This window comes from Taudactylus pleione, unplaced genomic scaffold, assembly GCF_031769625.1.
Source record: "Taudactylus pleione unplaced genomic scaffold, aTauple2 ptg000037l, whole genome shotgun sequence".
Classification (NCBI taxonomy): domain Eukaryota; kingdom Metazoa; phylum Chordata; class Amphibia; order Anura; family Myobatrachidae; genus Taudactylus; species Taudactylus pleione.
The window spans coordinates 6482525-6510376 of record NW_028284439.1 but is presented as its reverse complement, the minus strand read 5'-3'; the positions used below and the strand labels follow the sequence as shown (position 1 = coordinate 6510376).

Genomic DNA, 27852 nt, shown 5'->3' with positions numbered 1-27852 from the left:
AGAGTTTTGTACCTAGCTCCACCAAATATGGCATTGTGGTGTAGTTTGAACAGGATTATGATTTTGCCTAGGTTTGAACTATGTCAGGGTCACACACTGTCACACATCCATAAAAATGGCTACACTCTTAAATTACACAGGTTCCGGGGCTGTCGCAAGTGTAAATTAGCAGTCTGCCAAAAACCTGTGTGAAAGCTACAAAAGTATCCTTTTAAACTCAGTCTGAGCAACTGTCAAACTTTGACTCATGCAAGTTCATATTAAATCCAGAGTTAGTCCTTTTTAAAGTGACCATGTGTTTGCATGCTAGGGCGTAACTTGAACTTTGTGGGTCACATAGCAAGATCTTAAAATCCCCCTCAGTGGTAAAAGACGCATACATTTGCTCCCAACCAGAGCTCATTCATTTTATGCCACATAGCAGCGCCCCTTATACACATTATGCCACTCAGTAGTAGTGCCCCTGTTACAATATGCTACACAGTAATGCCCCTTACACTATACAGCAATGCCCCTTACACAGAGCCGTAACTAGACTTTGTGGTGCCCTGTGCCAGAGAGAGCATTGGCACCCCTCCTCCCCCATTTTTTAAATAGGGACATAAGGTAGTGCACCTAAAAAAGGGCCATAGCCTCACAGGGAAGAACCAGGGAAGAGATAGGGGATAAAGAAGAAGCTACAAGTGAGAATGATAATAAACAGGAAAATTGCCAGGCCCAAACAGCGCCCCCTGCCCTGTGGTGCCCTATGCCATGACACCGGTCGCACTACCCTAGTTACAGCCCTGCCCTTACACGTACCATGTAGTAGTGTCCTTTACAGATTATGCCACATGTATAGGACACTACTACTAACACATTATTCCACACAACAGTAGTGCCCCTTACACATTTTGCCACACACAGAACCAAAGAACAGGGGGAGGGGAAGAGGCGTGCCACAAAGTTTTCTTACGTCTAAATGTAAACAAGCTCCAAAGCAGCAGTTGTTGCTCAGTAAGATCTACTTGTTACTGAAAACACTCTGTTACATCTTTGTGCCTTATAACCAATGCAGGGAATTGGCACTGATGATCCCATTTGAATGTATATATCTCATTTCTTTTTTCTCAAGTATAGAACAGCTACATAATGGGGGGTAAGGTGCAATCGGGGAGGTTGCTAGACTCGTCAGGGAGATTGCTACTATGTCAGGGAGTCTCCCTGACAATTGAGGAGAATTGACAAGTTGGTTTAAATAAATGGTGCAATATGGGCTGTTTGCTACCCAATACTGAGGGAACAGCAGTTTTTAGTGTGGCATTCAGATGTTCCATTGGTGGTTACTTAAATTAGTTAAGACAATGGTGTAGCTAAAAACATGGTATATCCCTCTGTGCTAAAGATGATGAATAAGTGAATTGGTAAAAGTGGCAGGTTAGGGAAAATGGTATGCTTTTAATGTGGTCACAATTTTGGACGCCTACAGTGATTGGAAGTCCTATGTGACTCTGCCCATTTTTGCATGGTACCTAGCCCTCTGGACTTGAAAGCATAGTAATGGCGCTAACACCTACCCCATGCTGGGTACAGAAGATGTGGCTGAAAAAGGCGTACAAAATCCATGAGTTGTACCTCTGGCTTTACACCCACAGGAAGCTTCTGTGTGAATGTACCATTGCATCTCAGTTGCCACACAGTGACACCCATTTTGACATGTTTGTAAATGCTCTAAGTTGTGTATTTTAGCTGCGCCATATGCACAGTTTGATAAATATTGCTAGATGCGGCCACATTTGGTCTCAGAATCAGACATAGTGTACAACCGCTTTTTGGCTCACTATATGTGGGCCCTCTGATTGGCTGGCGGGCCGTGAGATTTCCCGAAGTGGCCCGGTACCGGTCATTCGCGATGTATTGGTATGTGTGACAACACACATACCAATACTTGTCCGCATGGATCGGGTCAGTCTGTTTGTTTTTTTGGCCAAGTCCGGGGATGCTACGGAGAGCAGCGCAAGGACAGATGTGAGTACAAGATCTTCTTTTTTTTAGGTATACCCATGGATTCTACGGGACAAGCGAACGTGAACATCTGGCAGCAGGTAAGTATGCGTGAGAGGGATAGGTGTATGTATTAAAGTTACACTGTATTTGGTGTGTGTGTACTGTGGTTATTTAACTATTTATTTTACAGTGGGGATACGGGTGCTGGTAGTTCCACAAGTGCCAAAGGGCAGGCATGCTGGCACCTGTAGTTCGACTGTAAAATAACAATAGTTTTGAACTATTTTCCCCATTATTACCCCCCCCGTACCCACAGCCCAGGGATGCGGGGAAGAGCCCCGGGCTTCAGCCTAAGCCTGGGGTTTCAGGAGAGAGGGGACCCCTTCTTGGGGGGGGTCCCTACCTCTCCTGAGATCCCCGACTTGGACTGATCGACTTGGGGTGTGCATGCTTTGGCCGTGGAGACTCAGTGATAGGGTCTCCTGGCTGTGGCATTACACCCCGATCGGTTTGAGTCCGGTGCTGGTTTTAAATATATGGGGAACCCTTCGCATCCCCCCACCCTTATATTTAAAACCAGGACTGGCCTACTAGGTGCTCCTACTCATTTTTTCCCCCGTAATTTTAGGAACCAGGACTGGCCGAGCAGTCCGGAGCTGGTTATGTCTTTTGGGGGGGGGGGGCGGGGGGGGACCCTATGTCATTTTTTTTTAAAGGATTTAACCCTTTTATTTACAGGTATAACACAAGCACCCTTCACATATCTCACTGATATGTGCAGGCTGCTTGTTCGGCAGAGTTAGGCAGAAAGAAGACACTGCAATCACAGGTGAGTAATCTCCTTCAAACTTGCTACTCTGGGGAGATATCTCGATCTGCTTCACCATCGTCCAACTCACTCTCAGCTAAACTAACTTCTTAGTAAATTTGTGAGTTTCGGGAGCTTCAAATCACCCGAATTTCGGTAATGCTAATCGAGTTGAAAAAAAAAAAAAACTCGATCAGACTCGATTCTTAGTAACTTTACCCCTAGGTCTTACAAATGAAGATGTGGTATCAAATGTGTCTGTAAGAGAAGTCTTGGGGTCTAATGGTTTGTTTGGTTTAACATATTTAGGCAGCAGTAAAGCCGAACGGTGTAACAAAACAAATGTTTTAATTTTCATAAAGTCTGTCTTTAGTCATTTATGTGAATCAGTGAAAGGAACAGTGTAATATACTAAAACCATGCATTATTAAGTGCACCAGAACTATGTGCCAGATATGTTAATAAAAACAAAAAGAATAGAAAGCTAATATGGTTCTCCAAGGGAATGACAGTTGTTATGAGTGCTATGAGAATGTATTCAAGAAATTTAGGCAGACCAGGGGAGGATAAAAAAAGCATATAAAGCCAGCCTAAAATAGACTAATCACACAATAAAACTTGCTAAAGCGAAAACAGAAGAAACGATTGCACAGTCAGTAAAACAAGTTGGCAAAATATTCTTAAGATACATTCTTAAAAGGAAAAGAGAACAAAGGCATGATACAGTAAGTAAGGCTACAACTTGGATCAGTTGAAAGAGACAGATAAAGTGCTGACAGCCTAACTAGCTAGTTCTGATCTGAATTCATTGTTGAAAGGGGTCACCAAAATGAAAGGGTAATTACTGTGTATATACTATTGTAGTGTGCAGACAAATATATTTTCTACTGAAAAGGTGTTGCTTGAACTCTCCAAATTTAATGTAGATTAGTAAATGGGTCCAATTGGTATCAAGGACGTGCAGTCAGGGTAGGCAGAGGAGGGGATGCCCTATCATACTTCCTGTCATGCTCCTGAGTTTTGATATAAAAACAATTAGAATAATACAAAGAAGATATTTAGACACTGAAGCTTAGTGTAGTGAGGGGAGAGTTACAGTGAGTAGGGGGTGAGACAGGCTCCCGACACTCACACCCACTCCCATGTATACCTCCCCAGCCATTGACCTAATGGCACGTCACTGCTCGGCATGCATCCCAGAGTAGTGAGAAGAGTAGTACTTACAGCACCATTAACAGAACTCATTAGGATGAATATCTGATCAAGCCCAGATTAGATGAGAGACGATACAGAAAAAACCTCTTCATAGATTTCAGGAAGGATGTATAGTATATTTAAAGCAAAATCATTGCTAAAAACCGAACAGTGATATGTAGACATGGTTTTTACAGAATGTGGGATAGATCCACGGAATGGTCTTCCAGCAGTTAAAATTAACGTATTGTAAATAATTAGGGCCTGATGCTGTGTTGAACTTATGCCAGTGTTTCAAACGTAAAATCACGCTGCGCATGCTGACAAAGAGAATGGGCACACATGTGCCAGTGCAGGCCTGCATGTATGTGACACTGTTGCCTCATTACATCTGGAGAAGTAGAATGAGAGATGGAAGGGGTAGTCTGGCATACAGGCTCATGCAGTCCTGCAGAAACACACATATATGCCTGTTAGGAGATGTGTCATTTGCATCTGGTAGGGGGCAGGTGGAATTAGATGTGATCATAATGACTCGGCATAAATAAGGCACATTTGCTGCTGATGCGGAATCCGAAACATCTCCAGATGCATTCAGCTATAGGTGAAATTATACTGTTTCTACATGCGTTTGTTAAGTTATTTTAGCCTATATTATAAAAAACAAACAAAAAAAATACTCCTTTTTAAAAAAAAATAAAGATGTGTATATAATATGTCACTTACGCTTTTTTCCTGGCCACTTACTCCATCAGACCTTGCCTATCAGCAACCTAATTATCATACATACTCATTCTCCATAGTACCGCCTACTGAGGTGGGTCTGTGGCAGAGCTGTCACTTGTCCTGTGATTTAGCAGAGTGCTGGCAATCCTTCCACTCATTGCTAGCACACTCTTTCCTTCCTACGTTTACTACACATTACTGTCAGGCTTAGAATGAAGACAGCAAGCTTGTGATTGTTGGAGAGATTCCCTTGATTTAATGGAGCGGGGTGGTACTGTGTGACAAGAGCATGACTGACAGTACTGATATAGATATGCCTCTAGGGATTGTCAGCATGCTAATGAGGTTGCTAACAGGCAGAGCATGAAAGAGGAAATACTGTAAGAACCTATTCATGAAAGGTGAAACATTGTACATTATATACACAAAAAATCCCACAGTGGTGACAAAGTACATTACATCCAATGAATTGACCAAAACAATAGTTAAGTTTCATTTTGTATGACACAACAACAAATATTGTATGACACTGTGTATTGGACATAATACTTAAATGACTCTGGAAAAAACATTTGTGAAGTACGTAACAAATAATCCCCAATCATTTTGCTATCGTTGGACAGACTACATCGTCTACTGTTAATGAGTTCAGGAGCTTGAATGTCTGGTGCTAAATCAACTTAATGAATGAATTAGCTCAATAAATGATAACATAACATTTACCCCACAAAAAGTTACGCTGGGCATACATTGTCAGATAAATGCCTAACAGACATTTTATCTGACAGCCTGTAATACATCAGATATTATACACTGCAAGATATATGACAGTGTATGGCCACACAATATCCATCGCATGTCCGACAGATTGATATTTTGAGGTCGGTTGCGCACATACACTGTACAATTATGTGGCCGATCCACCGATATGTTGGGCAAACATAATACATCTATGTGGCCGATCAGCCATATAGAACATACCCAATTTCAAACTGCAGCAAAAACCAGCTTCAAAATATACACATCTGTACATCTACATGAAAAAGTAAAGTCATTAATTCAGGACATTCAACTTTTAATTTTAAGTGTAAGATATATGTACTTCAGTTTTCTCTTTAATAACTTTTTTGTTTGTGTACATCTTCATGGTACTGTGACTGTGTTGGAAACGTTTGCTTTTCCTTATTTTTCTTCAGTTTATTTTCCACATCAGAACTAGATTGTGACCATATAGCAAAGCAACATCTACAATTTTCTTCTGTTCTGCCACTTTGTTTATTTAAACAGTAGATTTGCATATTCAATATGATTTTGTGACATGACACATGATACCTTTATGGCTAAAGACATGTATGCGAAGTGCTGCTGGACCTGGTTTCTCTTACTGCGAATGGCGTGCCTACTGTTGCCGTCTCCTCTTTCTCCTTTCTTGTGGATACAATGTTTTTTCTGACTTCTTTGTCAAGACTAAAAAGCTGACTGAGAAGTCTGAAGTAACTGCTGAGGTTCACTGTATTAATTATTGGTCAGCCTCTTTATACTTGTGCAGTTCTATGCAAGAGTATCAGTCTTACAATGGGATGTAGTCAGAATCCCAGTGCTCAGGATCCTGATGGTCAGCATACCGGCTCCAGAATCCCGACAATCATCAGAATACCTGTTCCAGATTCCCGACAATCATCAGAATACCTGTTCCAGAATCCCGACAATCATCAGAATACAAGCTCCAGAATCCTGATGGTCACAATCCCGAAGGTGAGTATTAGGGTGGAGGTCAGGCACTAGGGGGAGGGTTAGGGTTAGGCTGCGGGAGGGGATGGTTAGGGTTAGGCTGCGGGAAGGGTGGGTTAGGTTAGGCTGCCAAAGCAGATGGTTAGGGTTAGGCTATGTGAGGGCTGGATTAAAGGGAGGGTTAGGGTAATTAATACTTAGCAACAAGCATTGGAATTTTATTGTCAGGATTTCCAAGCTGGCATTGTGATTGTTGGGATTCTGACTGCTTGGATCCTGTGTTTATTTAAAACAGAGAATTGCAATAATAACATAAAAATTATATAAAATCATATAATAAAATATAATACATGTATACATTTGTCAATTGTTACACAAATAGTATGGTTATTTGTAGATAACACACGTCACTTTAGACTTAACCTTCCCATCATAACTTGTAACTTTCCCTCCACCCAAAAAACCCTGTACCCTACATTTCCACACCCTCATTCCCACCCCTACCTCCCACACTCCTAACCTAACCTAGCCCTTAAGCAGCGGAAAGCTAAGTACAGCCATTCAGATGTATGTAAAGCATTTCTCTATAATTTATTCCAAACCTCCAAGTGAAAAGACAGAAGCCACAAGGATTGACAGGAAACAAGATTTCCGCTACCCAATCAAGGGGGCCTCAGATTTCGCCACAACCGGGACCAACTGACGGTGTCCATCCTTTCCCTGTCAACATCCATCATCCGTTTCACCTCATGCAGAACTTCCCCCACCACCACCTCACAGGGGAGGACTTTGCCCCTAACAGATGAACATCTTACCTGGGCAGTCTGTCAGGGACAGCAGAACATGAAAGTAGGCCCGCAGAATGCTCGACCCCCAACTCCATTCTTGGATCCTGTGCCCAACCCCTTACAACCTGTGCTCAATGTTCCAGATTCCAGTGCCCTGCTGCTTCTTTCTCGTGAAAAATAAGTCGTAAATATTTTTTGCTGAAGTATTAGAGATGTGCACGGACCCCTGTGTTTTTGGTTTTGCTAAAATTACCCTCAAGAGTTTTGGTTTTGGATATATATTTCTTTAAAAATATATAAAAACAGCTAAAATCATGTAATTTGAACCTGATTTTGTTCCTATAGTATTAAATTCAATAACATTAATTTCCAGTCATTTCCAGTCAATTTTGACCACTTCATCGTTCACAATATTGTTTTCAGTTTTAACCCATATTGACCAAAGGCTGCAGCAAGCTGACAGGTTAAATAAGCGACAGAGCAGCTGCACAAACACATGGCAGTTTACTATAAACAATGCTATAGAATGTTTTCATTAATCAAGCACTAATGTAGATCAGAGGCCAGCACTGGTAAATGAATGGAGTACTATTTAGTGGAAGCCAGATAAAGCATTGATTGATTGATAAATTGATTGATTAATTGATCAGTGTTAAAAAAAAAAAAAAAAAAATGAAATCAGGGAAATGGAAAGCACGGTTACAGAACAAGCATCCAAAATCCCAATGAGGTTGGTTGATCAATTAATTGATTTGATTAATTGATTAGAGAATATAACTTTAACTTTGAATTAAAAAATAATCTATGGAGTAGAACAAAACATTAAAAAACTAAAACCCAAATGAGATTGATTACAGAATATAACTATATATTTTTTTTTTAATTGAACAAACCATTAGAAAATAAAGATCCAAATGTGATTTGATTTATTGATTATATTGTGTTAATAATTTAACTATAAAAAAGTAAATTGGGAAAAATGGAAAAGAAAACACTACCAAAAAACAAGCATCCAAAATCCCAATGAGATTGATTGATTACAGAATATGACTATACATTAAATATAATTTGATAAATAGAACAAATCATTAAAAAAACAAGGATCCAAATGAGGTTGATTGAATGATTACATAATATAACTATAAATAAATAAAGATTATAAAATGAACAAACCATTAACAAATAAGAGATTTGATTAGTGTTAATATTTTAACTATAAAATAAGTAACAGCCTAATCAAATTTAATAATTAATTCTGAGTTGATGATACTAGTCTTTATCTTTTGAGAAGCTGCAGAAAACAGGACCTATACGCCTTGATAAGAAGCTAGTGATAGATGGCACTGCAAGATACAAAAGAACGTGAACGCCCTAGTATACAGTATACTGTATATTACTGTATTTTATGAACTGTCAAACACACAAAGTATTGGCAAAGCCCATAATGAAAAGTGGTGCACAATGGAATTTTCCTTGGAATTATGTTGTATATTAAAAAGCACATGCACAGTTTAACAAACCAAACGCTTCAGCGACAGGGACTGCCATTTTGGTGGCTGAAGTGCTTGGCTTGTTTGTGTCCCCAAAAAAACAAGCTATCATTGGTCTTAATGCAGCTAACAGTGTTGTTATTGAGCATGTCTACAGTTGTGAGATGTCATCCTAATCCTCACCCTTATCAGTGTTGTTAATATCATCATCAGCCAATATTCGCTCGTCCCCGCTGGAATCCACCAATACAGAAGTATCTGTACTTTGTTGCAATTGGCAGCAATTCATGTAATTTGGAAACATCAGTTTTTCCAATTTTTAGGAAGTAGCCTCCTACGCCAATTGCTCTGAAGGTTCCCAGCTGTGCTAAATACTCTTTCCGAGTATACACTGTAGGGTGGGCAGCTTAAGTCAAGCAAAGCTAATTTGTACAAGAGGCTTTAAATTTCATTTTTTTCCTCCCAGTATTCAAATGGAGTGTGTGACATGCTAATTTGTGCATTGTCATTAAAATAATCTTCCACCATTCTATTGCTGTTTACTGTATCAGATTGAGTCACAGCAGAGGTGGCAATAATTTTAAGCAATTTTTTAAACCTGACCAGATGTCATAATGGTGTTTCACTCTGGTGCACTGAGTTGACTCGTCTTCCTCACCAGTGGGTCTCTTGGAAAAGTAATTATTTTTTCCTGGCAGCAGCATTTGCAGGAGCAACGGTAGCAGGAGACATCATCGTGTTGTCTTTGTGAGAATTGTTTTGGTGTGCAGATGATGGCGGGACACCACCACACATACCGTCGCTTACATTGGAAGGAAAGTACATTATGCAAACTTTTTTGCACTAAAGCACGTGGAAGAACAGGTCTTTGTGAGAATTGTTTTGGGTTGCAGATGTTGGGGGTACATCACCGCACACAGAACAATAATACTCATATATCACTCTTCTGCACAAACTATTTCCTTAAATACACAATATAATTCTTAAATTCAATTTGAAAAGACTGCAGGTTTTTGTTTTAAACAGGAAAAAAAATATTTTTTTTCCAATTTTTTTTTTATATAACTGGGAAAAAATTCAAACAAAGAGGTCTTTTTGGGGTGCAGCAGCCTCAAACACAGTACTTTTTAGACAGATAAACAATATACATGTAGCATACTGCAGTGAAATAAAAGTAGGAGCAGGTCCACTTTAAGAAACAAAAAAAATAATCAACAGCAACCCTGACAGTAGCCTGTTTGCACTGCAGAATGTGAGTGTGCAGTGTGTGTGACAAACACACATACACCGACAAGTGACAATGATGCCTGTAGTCACACTGTCTCCAGGGGCTGTAGTTATAATCCCGACGTGCAGCATCCTGGCTGAAGATATCCCGGCACCGGAATGCCACTACCTGGCTACAAGACTGGTGCCGGAATACCGACAGGAGATGACATACTGACGCCGGAATCCTGACTGACAGGATGCCGAACGTGAGTATAGTGGGGCTGATTAGGACTTAGCCACAGGGGGGGAGGGTTAGGTTTAGGTGTCATGTGGGGGGGGAGGTCAGGGTTAGGCTAGGGGAGGTAGAGGTCAGGGTTAGCTACTCCCGGGAGTGGGTTAGGGTTAGGCACCACTGGGGGGGCGGGTTAGGTTTAGGCAGTAAGGGGGGAGGGATAGGTTTAGGCACCAAGGGGGGAGGGTTAGGTTTAGGCACTAATGGGAAGGGTTAGGATAGGGTAGGGGGAGGGTTAGTGTTAGGATGTACAAACAGCAGGTTAGGGGGAGAAGGGGGAAGGGTAAGTAAACTTACACGACCCTTGTCGGGTTCCTGAGCATCCTGAGGTATATTGACAGCAGGCATCCTGACTGCCGGGATTTCATACCCATTCCATCTACAGATCTATCTATTAAACTTAACTAATCCTTCCAAGCCTCATGGTACCCTAATGGTGCCCTGATCACTTGCTACATTGTTTTTTTAATACAGTGCTCAATCCCGCACCCTCTCTCTCCCACCGCTCTCCTGTGTGAAATGGCACCCAATCAAGAGGGAGGGACTTTTTGTATGCAATCCAAAACACACGAGATCTGATGCTGGTAAGATGACATTTTGCCTCATTTTGGGTTTCGAAGTTTGTGGGAAGACCCAAGCTGGGATTTGGATCCACTAGTTTCACCCACGTTCGGATGTGTTTGGTTTCCAGGGAAACTGCACCGCTCATCTATAAAAATTATACTCAAACTTAAAATTGGGCACCATCAATTAAGGCAGAATTATCAGCTTCAGAGGTGAATCCACTATTATCTATTTGTACATGCACCAGCCCTAAGACACCCACAAGTAATAATGCTTCTGAACGTTGTATCTGCATCTCCGTTCAGGTCTGCCTCAGTCACAATTATACAAACACAGCCTTAGAATTCATTGGATGGCACTTCACAGTGCAGATGGACAATGACCCGAAGCAAACTGCAAAAGCAACCAAAGAGTTTTTTAAGGCTCAAAAGTGGAATGTTATGCAATGGCCAAGTCAATCCCCTGACCTGAATTCGATTGAGCATGCATTTCACTTGATGAAGACAAAACTGAAGGGAAAATGCCCCAAGAACAAGCAGGAACTGAAGACATTTGCAGTAGAGGTCTGGCAGAGCATCACCAGGGATGAAACTCAGCGTCTGGTGATGTCTATGCGTTCCAGACTTCAGGCTGTAATTGCCTGCAAAGGATTTGCAACAAAGTATTAAAAAGTGAAAGTTAGATTTAGGATTGTTTAGTTTGTCCCATTACTTTTGGCCCCTTAAAAAGTGGGAGGCACATATGGAAACCGTTGTAATTCCTACACCGTTCACCTGATTTGGATGTAATTACCCTCAAATTAAATCTGAAAGTCTTCAGTTAAAGCACATCTTGTTTGTTTCATTTCAAAGCCATTGTGGTGGTGAATAGAGGCCAAAATATGAAAATTCTGTCAATGTCCCAATATTTATGCACCTGACTGTGGTTGACAACCATTTAAAAATTCCAGTGTTCCGGTGCTTAGTAATACATACACAGATAAACATTGCACCAGTGGCCTCAAGGCATGTAAATATTAATCAATTACTAATGCTGGGTACACACTGACAGATAACATTTATTAAAAAAAAATAGGTAAGATAAATTAGTTATAAAACAGCAGCATACATTTAAGCTGGGTACAGACTTTGGCGATGGAACGGTCAGCAGACTCATCCGCCGTCAGAGCAGCCGATAGGTAAGTTAAACACACTTACCAATCGGCTGCTCGATGTGTCTGGACTGACATCACAACTGGGCGGGCATATAAAGTTGCCTGTACATACATTCAGATGTACCGATATATCTTTCAGATATATCGTCATCGACTGTGTTGCAGAGCCGACCTGATATGTCTGTGAACGACTTTGTATTTCCAGGTAAGGAGGTAGGTCAGGTTGAAGATACCACAAAAGTCCTTTTAGTGCTATGGGCAGGGTAGGTCACTGACGCATTTCTCTGCTCCTACTGGCAGCTTTCTCAAAGTTGTTCCTAATGCTGGGCATATACAGCCAGATAAAAAGTCTGTCAGACCGACAGACATATTATCTGGCCGGCTGCCAGCCGCAGATGTCGCCGGCATACACTGTGAGAGAAATCTCACAGTGTATAGCGCGACATCCGCGCTCCACCCCCGGGGGAGGAGACATTTCCCTGTTCCTTCCGTAGGAAGGAACACAGGAAATGTCTGTCTGTCGGCCGCGCTGGGCATACACTGCCCGATGTGGCCGACAGTTACCGGGTAAATATCGCATCGGACGGGCATGCTGGACAATCCTGCATGCCCGACTGAGCAATATTTAACCCTCGGTCGCCCACACACACGCTACAATTATCGGGGCGATCCGCCGATATCAGGCGGATCGCCCCGATAATTGTAGCGTGTATGGCCAGCATAAGCACAGCTTTTGTTTACAATCTCTTAGCTTATGTATTTTCATTCCTTCTATAGAGACATTGGAAATCCTCAGCTGTTCATCAGTTGTTGAAATCAAACACCTAGTGCTAGACGGGCCTAATAGTTTAGCATCTGAAGAGCCACAATTTTTCTTAGGTTTCTTTTAAACATGATTAATTTTACAAGTAGTGCAGGAGTTGTTTCATGGTATATCTAAAATTACGGTATATTTTCTTGTACTCTTAATTCAAATGTATAAACCAGCCCTATGCTTTTCACACAGGTCTTGTGTGTTTTTCCCCCTTTCCAAGAAGCTGTTCTTATATTCACATATGGCTAATCCTGATAGTAAAGATCAACCAGGCAAATAATAGTTAAGCACTAAGCATGAAATTCTAGTTCAAAACAATGTTTGTATGTAATGTAAAGGTAAAGGGATGTGCTTATACAGCCAGAAACATAGATGTTCTGCTATGAAGGGGCTTCAAATAAAATACATGTACAGTAAGTCTTACTTATTTGACAGTTTATTTTTATTTTCAAGTTGTCCCCTTTAAAACAAGGATTATGTTATTGCACATGACAGTATTACATATACAGTATCTGCTTTATCTGCCCCTGTAGCTTTTATGAGATATGAAGGAAACCAGTCCCATTTTGCTTAGCACTTAAATGCTTATAGAAACTATGTGAAAAAATAGCTTTGTCTCTTTGAATTGAAGAGACGCAGGAATTTTGAGATGCATTTAATAATATTGTACATTAAATTTCATTCCTAGTGTACACAGATCAGGAGGGTCATTGGTGGCAGTTACCAAATTAATCTTCTATTAAATAATATCCTAATTTCCACAAGTACATCTTGCTTTCGGTTTTCTTTTTCAGGACTCCTGTTAATCTAGTCCCTAGCAAACACCTAGATAAAGTAAGATATTCTCCCACCCTATCAGAGAATGAACTGGATGAGTGCAATCATCTGACAGGTTAGTATGTCTCTGCTGCATTATTATTGACTTTACTAAAGCGACTGAATGAAACATTAATATCATTGACTTTGCACTAATTCTTACCTGGTTGTTATTCTTTCAAGCTGAAGAAATGGAAGCTCATGAACATTATGTGGCTTTATTCAGAGCAGAGGAACAGGTCATCAATGGCGTGAGACATGAACCGGCTTTAAAAATTGAAGAACTGGATAAGGTACTGTGAGACCGTGTGAACCTTGATAAAGTGTGCAGATGTACATTTCTACTTACTTTTTTTAAAACTATGTATTTGACCTTGGCACCATTATGTAATAAAAAGACATTATCACCTTTACTTTTAACAGAATAAAACAAAGACTTGCAGGTTTATTTCGTTAGGCTAAAATATCTTTTCTCCAATATTGTAGCTAGAGAAAGCTATAAATATTGTTTCTTCATATTTAGGGCCCCATTCATCAATGATACATAACCCCTTTGTCACAGCATCGCTCTCACCATCTTTAGATGGTGAGAGCGATGCGGTCCCCATTGGCGGCAAGCAAGACCCGGCAGCAGCCGTTCTGACTTCAGCAAAGCCTCCCAGGCACTCCCGGGTCCTCACTGGGTGAATGTGTCATGTGCATACCCATGACACAGAAACCCCATGCTGGCAGCGATAGGCTGGCAGCAACAGAGGAGAAGATGCCGCTGAGGAGGCAGATTGTTGCTGGACCTCACCGGTCCTCTCTGAAGGAGTTAGTAATGATGAATACTAGTGGCATGTATCCCTGCAACACTAAAAAAAATATGCTGCTGGTAATAAGTTAATAATAATAATGTTAATAAATAGGACCCTAAGTACAATGAAAAGTGAGGAGAAATCACAGATTTCAACACTTTTTCATTTCTCTGTGCGCCACCATCCATCCCTCATAAGTTCCAATGGGGCTTGTGCAGGAACGATATTTATATAGAGGAGCAAAGCAAAGTTTTGTTCAAAACATAACGGCATATCTAGATGGCGTTAGGTCTGTTTGCACTGGAGAAAAGCAGGGAATAGAAAGTTTTCTTCCTGCTTTTTCCAATAATGCAATGTTTCCCCAGCACCCTTTCTACACATGTTTTGAAGCTTGGGATTCAAACATGTTGCCATCTTTCACATTTATGAAAGACAGCAAGAGTAACACAGCACTAGTCTTGTTCCAGTGCACGGTCTTGGCAGGTCTTTTTATAAAAAATATAGAGTAAAGATTAACCAGATAATTATAAACTTCAATTTGACTAAATTGACCCCTTGTTTAACAGTTATTCCCTGTTGTGTTGCAATATAGTTTTGTTAAGTTACCTCATTCTATCAGTATACTTTGAGTTAAATGTCTATATAGCTGTCCCAGCATAATACAGCAATTATAGTATAATAGAGCAGTGCCTATAACCGGACAATTTTGTAGAAAATAGGTTACATAAAGTAGCAAGTAATCTTGGTCACATACTCGACCCAACATTGATGTGTGTGTTCCCAATCTAAGAGCAATGAAATATGAGTGACTATAATCTATTACAAATTGACTGGAACTTGTTCAGGCATATCCATAAATTCTATCGGTAGATAATTACCATCTTCCAGCTCTTTTGTGCTCTGGATGCTTGGCCTAACTTCCAAACGGCTTGATCTGTACAATTTGTCCTCCCAAATATCCAGTCAAATCATAAAATGTAAATGGCACCTGACCTCAAGCCCCTGGCACAAATATATTTCATCCTACATTTTATATAGTACAGTGAATACTAATTTGTAATAACCAGAAAATAACATATAATTACACAGTTTTATTTAGGGAAAGCTGGCTCCTACTTTAATTTAATTATAATTTACAAAACTACCTTTTCTTTTTGCACCATATTTTTTTAAATGTCAGAATCTGAAATACTTGGGTCGTCTTATACTGTATGTCTTACCACTAAAAATAGGGCATCTTTGTAATATAGTAATATTACTTTAAGCTGCTTTTGGTTTATCTTATGTTGGCTACACATTATTTTGCTTTCATTTTTTATTCTTGAGTACACAAAAACTTTGTGTTGTAAATAATTGGATGTGCTGATCCATTTAAAATTAATTTCAGAAAGTGAAAGAATTAGCTTCTAGTTGATTTCCTTAGTCTCATTTTCTGTAATCTATTTTATTCATTTAGTATGTATTCATCAATCATTGTATGGTGAAAACAAAGTTATAATATCAATTTCAGATGCCAGTTAAGAATGTGAGTAGTGTTTGGGACCTTAGATTGAATCCCTCATTGTGTATAGACTCTAATTATTTACTTCTAATTTTCTAATTAAAATGATTAGTAATTCATGTTTAGAACAATGCTCTAAGACTCAAGAATCATACCTTTATTTTTCATAGCCATAAATAGAACCGCTCTGAAAATTATATGTTGTATTTCAACCATAGCATTTGACAAACTACATCAATGATAAGTTGCACATGTGAATCCTTTAGGTCTTCCACATAGGTGGAGATGGACGCAAAAAGACCCATTTGCATTTTAATTTTAGATTGTATTATTCTTATTATTAACAGTTACATATATATCGCAGCATATAGCGCTATATAATTGGGAACAAACAGTAATATAACAGGACTGGGTAATAACATACAGACAAAGAGATAACTGGACACTGCTTGCAAGCTTACATTCTATAGGGAAATAGGCTTGATACACAAGGATAGGTGCTACATATTGAACAATGGTCCAGCAAGATTGCAGAGGCTCTTGGTAGGCTGTATGATAGTCACATAGGAATGTTGGGCTAGGGTCAGGTGAAAGTGAAGCAAGAGAAAATATGTACTGTTATGTGTGGACTGTATAGTGGGGATGTAATTGGGTATGATAGCTTATGAAGGTTATGTGGGTGGTTCTGGATTTGATAAGCGTGTCTGAAGAGATGAGTTTTCAGGGAACACTTGAAGGTTTGGAGACTAGAGAATAGTCTTATTGTGCATGGGAGGGCATTCCACAGAATGGGTGCAGCCTGAAAAAAGTCCTGTAACCATGAGTAGGAGCAGGTAATGTGTGAAAATGAGAGACGCAGATCTTGTGCAGAGCACAGAGGGTTGGGAGATATTTTGAGATAAGTGAAGAGATGTATGTTGGTGTAGTTTGGGTAATAGCGATATGTGTAAATAAAAGTATTTTATATTTAATACAGTAGCAAACAGGTAACCAATGGAGGGACTGACATAGGTGAGCAGCAGACAATGAACATTTAGTGAGGAAGATCAGCCTCGCAGCTGCATTCAACATGGATTGTAGTGATGAGAGTCTCTTTTGGGGAAGACAAGTAAGAAGACTATTGCCATAATCAATGCGGGATATAATGACTTCTTGCAGTGTCTTGATTTTTAGATGTATATAACATGCTTTGGAGATGGATTGAGTTTGGGGAACAAAGGACAGCTTAGAGTTGAGGATAACATGTAGGCAGTGCGCTTGCTGCAGCCCCCAGGTCACTTATCTGTTTTCCGGCTCCATGACAGACTCCCTCCTGCTTCAGCATCTCCTGCAGTCCTCCTGGCTTCCACATGCAGCATTCCCTCCAGCGCTTGCTACTGTGTGCCGCCATGACAGTCTGAATCAGGTGACTGTTCATCCTCCAACAGGAGACCAACATACAGTCAAATGATGCCTGCAGCCAATTTCTGACTAGCCAGGGGTATATAAGGACTCTCCCTAAACACAGCACTTGCCAGTGCAATGTTGTCCACAGCCTAGCTGTGTGCTTCTCATGGAGATCCTGCAGATTCATATTATTGTCCAGAGACTCTTAAGTGCAGTTTACCATCTTGCTGCACTACTGACTCCAGTATCTGGTTCCATCTCGGTGTTGCTGCTCTCCGGTTTCATCCTGGTGATTCTACAAACCGGTTCTTTTCCGGAGATCCTAAAATCCGATATCTGATTCCGTCGGTTCCAACAAAATAGATTAAATCGCCTATGCTTGATTTAAGAAATCCTGAAAACTTAACCTGTTGGAGTTAAATGAAAATTGGAGTTTAGTACACCTGATGAAGAGCATAAATAGCTACAAACCAGTGCTTAATTTTATTACAGTCTTTAATTTTATTATGTCTTAACAAATGCACTTTTAGTGTTCTCAAAACTATTTATTATCACCCTCTTTATATTGACACTCTCTATTATGCTAATCCAGCTTGTGTTTCAAGATGGTGGTATACAAGGCATTGTTATAATCGGGGCTGGACTAAGGTTTGTAGGGGCCCCTGGGCAACAAACTTGTGGGGGCGCCTATCAATATAACTGTAGTACAAGATTTTATATATATATATATATATATTATATATATATATATATATATATATATATATATATATATAATGTTACAATGTTAATATTAAAACAATGTTACCCATGATCCTCTCCTGCTGGTGATCTGTGTAATGTATCTGTTGTGGTTGTAATAGTCCGCTCTGTGGTTTCTTGGTATTGCTGGGGAAGAAGGATAAAGCTGAAGGTTATCCTTAGAAACAGTCCGACCTACCAATCTGTATTCTTTAAGGACCAAGCAACCACCTGTCTAGAGAAGGAGGACCTCATTCAGAGTCGGTCGTTGCGGCCGCACGATCGTAAGGGAAAAGGGGCCGGATATGCAAATGATGCACTCGCAAGTTGCGTCCTTAAGATCGGATCGTTAGCTGGCCGACCAAGGGGAGGATGCGGCCGTAAGACAAAACATACGCCCCCTTCTCGTACGCATTACACGTCATCTCCGGGTATATAAGGATTAATCGAAACCATCGGGAACCATCGGAACTGGTCGTAGTGCTTAAGGTTGACCATACCCTCTCTTAAGCACTACGATCAGGTCAGTGTACAAACCACCCATGTCACGTGTGCCATGACACTGCTTTGTTAATTATGCACTCCCATAAAACGCCGTTCGCATAATGAGGCACGCCTGCGTTCGGATCTCCACTCCCCCGTTTTCAAGCACCTTTCCCTGTTACCACCCACAAACGCCTCATTCTGTCACTCAAACTACCGACCGGCCGCAATGACCGACTCTGAATGAGGTCTGGAGTACTGTATAGTGTGATTCAATATTCAAGGAGGAAGCATACTGATTCCCGATTGTAATACTTTCCCATGTGATCAATGAACTACATACTCACTTAAGAGCAGCGGCACAGTTCTACCCTACACTTTATATATTGTGGTAACTTGGGGTCATTAGCTCAGTAGATTGGTGTCAGTGGTGCAGTGATTAGGTGCAGAATTAGTGTCCACACATGGCATTTCAGTAAAATAAACGAAAATGGTGCTTTACTTCCAGCATGGAAATCAGGGACAGAAATAGAAAATAACAAACAACCTAGCCCTTGTTTAGGCACTAGCTCACTTCTTGAACCCTCTCTATCAAGGTGCAGCTAGTCTGCCAATAAAGTCTCTGCCTGCTTCTCTGCAGGTCTATTGCTGGCTCCAGCCTAGCTTGGCTTGGCTGCTACAGCTATACAAACACAGTCAGTCTTGGTGGCCTTCCCAGTATCCTCCAGGTATATGCCCTGGCTTCAAAAGAGGGGGGTGGGGTGGGCTGCACAACCTAATTACAACATTATCAGAGGTGCTTAGAGTGTGCATCAGCTTCCCCCCTTTTTTCAGCAATAGGCCCTGGCTTCCTCAGCCTACAGCCCAGCTGCTTCAATGTCACACTGTCTGAGAGGTTTATGGTCCCCCCTTGCCTCGTGCAAGGTCCAGACACAGGCCTCCTGGCCCCCAATGACTTGCTTAGCTTCACTGGGCTCTCTGGCTGCCACAGTCCCACAAAGACTGTCTCCAAAAGCAGCATGACTGGTCTGCCTTCTCATCAGCCCACACCTGAGCTGTCTCCACAAAGCAGCGTGTCACAACTCAGTATTTCTACCCTGTGTGGGAGGATCTCTCCAATCCCACACAGAATCTGCTGCTCACCAGCACCATCTCTGGTGATACTGCCACATATCCCCCTCCCCAGCTTGAAACCACTGGGTTCAGCGACATGGGACAAGGCATTCTCATGACGATGTCCCTCTTCACTCTCCTCATGAGGGAAATCCACCACATCCACGGTCATACAAACTCTTGTGATCTCTGGGGGTCTCCTCCCCCAAGTTCCAGAGTTAATTTTTCTCCTTACTTTTTTTCCTCACTTTATGGTACCAATGGTGGCACTTGTTTTCTTTATGCAGTACTTGAGGCTCACCCTTAGGTACCACATCAGACATTAAGAACTTGAAGTAACTTTTTCCAAAGCGACTTCATCTTTACTCTTGCCACCTACATCAAAATCAAGCAAGTTATTTTCCTCAGAATCTTCCGATTCAAACCAAGAACAGCTTTTTCTTTGTTTAGTTTTCATAGAACAAAGGTTCCTGATGCTTAAACCTCTAAAAGGCACACCTTTCGGACAACTTCAGCTTGTCACATCTTTAACCTTCAGCCTTAAAGCCCTGTATTGGCTACAGGCATACTTCACAGATAGCTCTTCTTCTTTCGAGGGGCCAACAGTATCCTGAGTGTCATCAGCATCACAACCTCTGGATCTTGGTTTTATGTCAACAGACCATGTACTGGCACTGCCACCCTCAGATTCCAGACTCACATGTCCATGTAAGATACTTGAGTGTTTACTCCATTGATCCGCAGACTTTATCTCACGGCTTTGAAGGTTATCTGCCACTTCATTAAGGCATATATCATTTGCATTTTCTTGTGCTCCCGCTTTTTGAGGCTTGAAAATATGATGAACAATTTCAACATGTTCCACCAGCACAGGTTGAAGTTCACTCTCCACAAAGGTCTTTATTTTCAAATACTGTCTAGCTGGACTACTTGCTTCAAGTTTTATCATGTGAGACCACTCCACTTCCCCACAGACAAATTCAGCAGCATTGCAAGTTCCATCCTGCTTGCATGTAGGCACTGCTTCACAAACATCAGTAGTATTCTTGACAAGACTCTCAGAATTAACTTTCTCCAAAGGTCTGCTTCCCGCAGCAAAACTGTGTGACTGAGTCACATTCTCATCACTCTGAACATATTGGCAACAAGAGAGTCTCATCCTTTGAAGCCATTACTATCTCCGTAGACTTCTGTACATCCTGTACCTTTGCTTCACAGGTCATGCGATCACCCTCTGTATACGTCAGTTCTTTATTATCAACTTTGGACACAGTTTGGCAATCTGGACCTGTACCCCTTTTGGAGGACTTCATACCCTCAGCTGTCACTGTAAGCTGAAAGTCACTGCGAGGAATCTCATCTACTTTTACAAGACGGTCCTTTAGGGAATTTCCCAACTTTGATACTTCTGTCTTTTCTTGTACACTGGTACTGTTAATGAGGACATCTCTACAGTCCCACTGCTCATCACACAAGACACTCTGTACCGGTAGCATATCACCCTGCGCGCCAGCCTTTTCAGAATCAATCTGTAACACTTGCTGCTTGTGTTTATGTACTTCTGCCACACTGGGATCAGCGAAGACATCGGACGCCATTTTGGGTCCAGAATCCAACTTCAGAACGTTATCCAACTTCTTTTCCTCTTCTGATTTTTCCACTACCATGTGGAACTTTTACTGAGCCACAGACAGCTGCTCTTCCAGCTGGGCAATTTTTGCCATGGCGCTTTCCACCGTGCTCTCAGATTGTAGAAGATTGCTCTCCACAACTTCAGATTCAGCAATTCTCAACTTTTGTACAATTATTTCAGACTCTGCCACGTTTAATTCACTTTGCAACTCCAGTTCTTTGGTATTCTTCTCCACTTGGAATCTTTGCAACTGGTCCTGTGTACTTGGCAAACTCTCACTGTTCTTGCAACTTCCAAGCCCTGCCATGCAAGGTACAGCTCTCTCTCCAAAGATTCAGTTTGCTCTGTGGCTTTATGCAGACTTTCCTCCAGGAATACAATTCTTTCTGTCAGACCTTCTAAAACGGCTCTAGCTGCAGCTAAATTGGATTGGAGAGTTTGTACTTGCTCCTTACAGCTGACTTCAAGACGGACAAACTCCATCTCTTTTCCTTCACAGTCTGTCTCCCACTGAGCGTGAGTCTGCAGCATCTGGAGATACTTCTCTTTCACCTCACAAAACCTTTCAGCCAGGGAACTTTTCTCCAGTTCACAATCTGTAAGCTTTACTTGTGTGGACACAATTAAAGAGTCTTTTTCTTTTAATACCAGAGTCAGATCCGCCACTTTCACTTGCATGCGCTCTGCATCATTGTGATGTCTCTGGACACATTTTTTTCAATTCTTCCACTTCCTGTTGAAGTACCACACACTTTTGCTGCAGTTCAACAATATCTTTCTCTAATACATCATTCTTTGCTAGGAGCCTATCATTCTCATACTTTGTAAGACATTTGAATACTTCAGCCTCCTTAAGGCGTTCAGACATCACTGCCAATTTGAGGTCTGTCTCTAAGAACTTCACAATTGTTTATTTCATCGTGCACAAATGACATTTTCAAAGAAGACAATTCATTCTGTAATGTCTTTTCAATTTGCTCATACAAAAGCTTCTCTTTTGTAAACTTGTCCTCCAAGTCACTTATCTGGTCACAATAGCGCATAAGTGTTTCACACCAAACTTCACACATTGGGCGGAAATCAATTGTTTCCTGCCCCCATCGCGCCCGACCGAGCTATTCAATTGTTGCTCCTGTCGGGCGCGATCAGCTATCAGCGCTCCATTTCAGCTCGCAGCCCCAGGGGGGTGAGAGCTCAAATGTGCGAAAAGTGACCTGTTTGGGCACCCAAACATCACTTTTCGCGGTCGCGCTCAGCACTTTGGTCGGGGGTAGCTGCTTTAAGCGGCTAAACCCAACCACTTTGGGCGCGATCAGCGCGATAAATGGCAGAAATTGAATAGCGGCCCGCGATCTCCTGCAACTTTAGACGGGAGATCCGGACCGTGTAAACAATTGAATTCTGCCCATAGAGTCAAAGTTTTCTATGCTGACATAGGGCCTGATTCAGAGCCGGACGCTCTGACCAGAGCGCTCTCTCTGAATCAGGGCCCTCCTCCATGAAAATGGAGCGGCCTCCTGGCCGCTCGTATAGCTGTGGGTGACCACCCACAGCAAATGCGAGCGGCCAAAAAGATGGTCGTGATGGTCTTGACCATCGCGACCATCGGACTTGCGACGGAGACCCTGCGGTAGGGTCTCCCTGCCACAAGCCCTGGAGTGATTTTGGCTCTATCAGAGCCAAAATCACTACCACTGACATCACTAGTGATGTCAGTGGGGCCGGCTTCAGACGGTAGGCGTTCCCATGGGAACGCCTCTGTCTGGCAGGCACGCCCGCGGCACGCCCACCAAAGGGGGCGTGCTGTCAATCAACATTGACAGCACGCCCCCTTTGGTGCGAGACCCGGAGCGATGGAAAGCCCGTCGCTCCCCAGGTCTCGCGCATGCGCACGACGGAGCTCCCTCCGTCGTGCGCATGCGCAGTGGGGAACATGGACCTGCTTGCGAGCGTACTGCTGCTCGCGAGCGGGTCTGAATGACCCCCATAGTCCTCTCCTAGTGGACCTTGCACTATACACTGACAACACACACTGACATTTTTAGTCTGCTTTTTAAATGTCTCTGTGTGGAATAACACTTTTTACCCCATCACTTTGAAAAGTGTCACCACAGAGGTATTCAAACATCTTTGATTCACTTCCTTGTAACAGACTGTTCACATTCAGACTGTAAACTCCAGCCCTGGTTTTCCATCTCTATAGATTGAGAATTAACCTTTGCCTTTAGAATATTTCTTTTTATTTCCCATAATTCTTGGCAGAAAGTACCCAGGAACAACTTAGTTTTGTTTTCACTATATCACACTTTGTCTTCAAAAGTATTTTCAACACAGCAAAACATTTTTCTTCATGTGGCACTACAATTACCAGCATGTATCAAGCAGTCTCAACAGCTTTTCAATAGGAATCCCTGCTCCCTCAGTACCACACCTTGACTTAATGAGCTTGATTTCAACAGAACAAACCACACAATTCCTTTTAACTCTTCCAATGCTAAGAAAAGGGCACATTTATCTTCACAGACATTATATATCTCAACTGGCTTTAGTTCCATAAATTTGCAAGTTGCACAACTTTTAGCAAACTCTGTAGCATGGTTTTTCATACATGCATACAACTTTTCCATGTGGTACTTCAAAACAGATTTTTACCCTTTTCTCTTCAGCAGAAAATACACTTTTGCAAAACACATCAATACTTCTGTTTCTGGCAAACGTTGCCTCTCCCATAAGCAAACAACTCTCCAGCACTTATTTCTATTACTTTCCAAGGAAAAGTGCTCACTTGCAGACAATCTTTTTTTCTTTTTTAAACAACACTTCAAAACAGACTTATCTTCACTCGCCACCTTGACGAGCATTCCACCATGCAGGTGCAGTGAGCCTCCTTTGGCTAGGAGAGTCCAATTATGCAGTGTAATAAGAATCCATATTTCCATTTGTATTCCACGTTATCTGCAGCATAGATCTTTTTGCGTAGAATCTGTATGCCCGCATTCTCCACCATACGTGATAACTTGGGGTAATTAGCTCGGTCTATTGGTGTCAGTGGTGCAGTGATTAGGTGCATAATTACAGTCCACACATGGCATTCCAGTAAAATAAATGAAAATGGTGCTTTACTTCCAGCATGGAAATCAGGGAACAGAAATAGAAAATAACAACCTAGCCCTTATTTAGGCACTAGCTCACTTCTTGAACCCTCTCTATCAAGGTGCAGCTAGTCTGCCAATAAAGTCTCTGCCTGCTTCTCTGCAGGTCTGTTGCTGCCACAGCTATACAAACACAGTCAGTCTTGGTGGCCTTCCCAGTATGCTCCAGGTATAGGCCCTGGCTTCCTCAGCCTGCAGCCCAGCTGCTTCAATGTCAAACAGTATGAGAGGTTTATGGTCCCCCCTTGCCTCCTGCAAGGTCCAGACACAGGCCTCCTGGCTCCCAATAGCTTGCTTCACTTCCCTAGGCTCTCTGGCTGCCACAGTCCCACATAGACTTTCTTCCAAAAGCAGCCTGACTGGTCTGCCTTCTCATCAGCCCACACCTGAGCCAACTCCACAAGGCAGCCACAGGTGTGTCACAACTCGGTATTTATACCCTGTGTGGGAGGATCTATCCTATCCCACACAGAATCTGCCACTCACCAACGCCATCTCTGGTGATACTGCCACTATATATATATAAATATATATATATATATATATATATATATACACAGTCAGGTGCATAACTATTGGGACATTGACAGAATTTTCATATTTTGGCCTCTATTCACCACCACAATGGCTTTGAAATGAAACAAATAAGATGTGCTTTAACTGCAGCCTTTCAGATTTAATTTGAGGGTAATTACATCCAAATCAGGTGAACGGTGTAGGAATTACAACGGTTTCTATATGTGCCTCACACGTTTTAAGGGGCCAAAAGTAATGGGACTAGCAACTCAAAAGCTATTTCATGGACAGGTGTGGGCTATTCCCTCGTTATTTCATTATAAATTAAGCAGGTAAAAGGTCTGGAGTTGATTCTAGGTGTGACATTTGCATTTGGAATCAGTTGCTGTCGACTCTCAATATGAGATCCAAAGAGCTGTCATTATCAGTGAAGCAAGCCATCATTAGGCTGAAAAATCAAAACAAACCAATCAGAGAGATAGCAAAAACATTAGGTGTGGCCAAATCAACTGTTTGGAACATTCTTAAAAAGAAAGAACGCACCAGAAAGCTCAGCTACACCAAAAGACCTGGAAGACCACGGAAAACAACTGTGGTAGATGACAGAAGAATTATATTTCCTGTTGAAGAAAAATCCCTTCGCAACAGTTGGCCAAATCAAGAACACTCTCCAGGAGATAGGTGTATATGTGTCAAAGTCAACAATCAAGATGTAAACCATTGGTGAGCCTCAAAAACAGGAAGACCAGATTAGAGTTTGCCAAACAACATCTAAAAAAGCCATTACAGTTCTGGAACAACATCCTATGGACAGATGAGACAAAGATCAACTTGTACCAGAGTGATGGGAAGAGAAGAGTATGGAGAAGGAAAGGGACTGCTGATGATCCAAAACATACCACCTCATCATGAAGCATGGTGGTGGTAGTGTCATGGCGTGGGCATGTATGGCTGCCGGTGGAACTGGTTCCCTTATTGATGATGTGACTGCTGACAAAAGCAGCAGAATGAATTCTGAAGTGTTTCGGGCAATATTATATGCTCATATTCAGTCAAATGCTTCAGAACTCATTGGACGGTGCTTCACAGTGCAGATGAACAACCAAAGAGTTTTTTAAGGCTAAAAAGTGGAATGTTATGCAATGGCCAAGTCAATCCTCTGACCTGAATCAGATTTGAGCATGCATTTCACTTGATGAAGACAAAACTGAAGGGTAAATGCCCCAAGAACAAGCAGGAACTGAAGACATTTGCAGTAGAGGCCTGGCAGAGCATCACCAGGGATGAAACCCAGCGTCTGGTGATGTCTATGCGTTCCAGACTTCAGGCTGTAATTGCCTGCAAAGGATTTGCAACAAAGTATTAAAAAGTGAAAGTTAGATTTAGGATTGTTTAGTTTGTCCCATTACTTTTGGCCCCTTAAAAAGTGGGAGGCACATATAGAAACCGTTGTAATTCCTACACCGTTCACCTGATTTGGATGCAATTACCCTCAAATGAAATCTGAAAGTCTTCAGTTACAGCACATCTTGTTTGTTTCATTTAAAAGCCATTGTGGTGGTGAATAGAGGCCAAAATATGAAAATTCTGTCAATGTCCCAATATTTATGCACCTGACTGTGTTGTGTGTGTGTGTGTATATATATATATATATATATATATATATATATATATAAAAAAAAATCAAAAACACATAGCTGGCACTCCACAGTAACTTGAAAAAACTTGTCCTAGTGCCATCAGAGGTATAGAGATTCCTATCAATAAAGTACAAAGCAGTGGCACTCATGGGTCTTGCACTTGAAGCATGAGACAACTGCTTAGTTGTTTTTTCGACGTTTCAGTCAACAAAGACTTTTATCAAGAACAACCATACTGAAGTAGAAGTACAGACATACCTTTGAGATGACGTCAGTACCCGGGTGTCAGACATCGGGTCCCATATTTTATTTATTTATTAACAGTTTCTTATATAGCGCAGCATATTCCGTTGCGCTTTACAATTGTCAACATTGATAGAACAAAACTGGGTAATAACAGACAGATATATAGGTAGGAAGGCCCTGCTCGCAAGCTTACAATCTGTAGGGAAATAGGCAGTAATACACAAGGATAGGTGCTATATATTGCATCTTGGTCCAGCCACAATGCACAGTTTCTTGGTTGGCTGCATGATCCAGTCACACAGGAATGTCGGCCAAATGTCATGAGGATGTGAGAGAAAGACGATGTGTGAGGTTGTGTGTGGACTGTAAAAGGGGATGTAATTAGATATGGAAACTATGAAGGTTGTGTGGGTGGTTCTGGGATCTGATAAGCTTGCCTGAAGAGGTGAGTTTTCAGGGATCGCTTGAAGGATTGGAGACTATAGGAAAGTCGTATTGTGCGTGGTAAGGCATTCCATAGAGTGGGTGCAGCCCGAAGAAAGTCCTGTAACCGTGAGTGGGAGCAAGTAATGCATAGGGATGAGAGACGTAGATCTTGTGCTGAGCGGAGAGGTCTGGTAGGGCGATATTTTGAGATGAGTGAAGAGATGTATGTTGGTGTGGTTTGGTTAATAGCCTTATGTGTAAGTAAGAGATTTTGTATTGAATACGGTAGAAAACCGGCAACCAATGGAGGGACTGACAGAGCAGGGCAGCAGACGAGGAACGTTTGGCAAGGAATATAAGCCTTGCAGCTGCATTCATAATTGATTGTAATGGCGATAGCCTGTTTTTGGGAAGACCAGTAAGGAGACTATTGCAATAGTCAAGGCGGGAAATAATAAGTGCATGGATTAGAGTTTTTGCAGTGTCTTGTGTGAGATATGGTCGAATTTTGGATATGTTTTTTAGATGTATGTAACATGATTTAGAGACAGATTGAATGTGGGGAACAAAGGACAGTTCAGAGTCAAGGATGACACCAAGGCAGCGAGCTTGTGGGGCAGGGTGGATTGTCGACTTATCAACTGTGA

At 41.6% G+C, this 27852-nt stretch overlaps 1 protein-coding gene across 2 annotated transcripts in view; it reads left to right on the top strand.

The window, feature by feature from the left end:
* The window catches only part of ZBBX (zinc finger B-box domain containing), a 224708-nt gene that overhangs the window by 72425 nt on the left and 124431 nt on the right, over positions 1-27852 (top strand). For both annotated transcript variants that reach the window (XM_088452313.1, XM_088452312.1), the window contains exons 11-12: positions 13550-13647; positions 13755-13864. In XM_088452313.1, coding sequence (XP_088308439.1) covers positions 13550-13647; positions 13755-13864 — 208 coding nt within the window. The remainder of the gene's footprint in view (positions 1-13549; positions 13648-13754; positions 13865-27852) is intronic.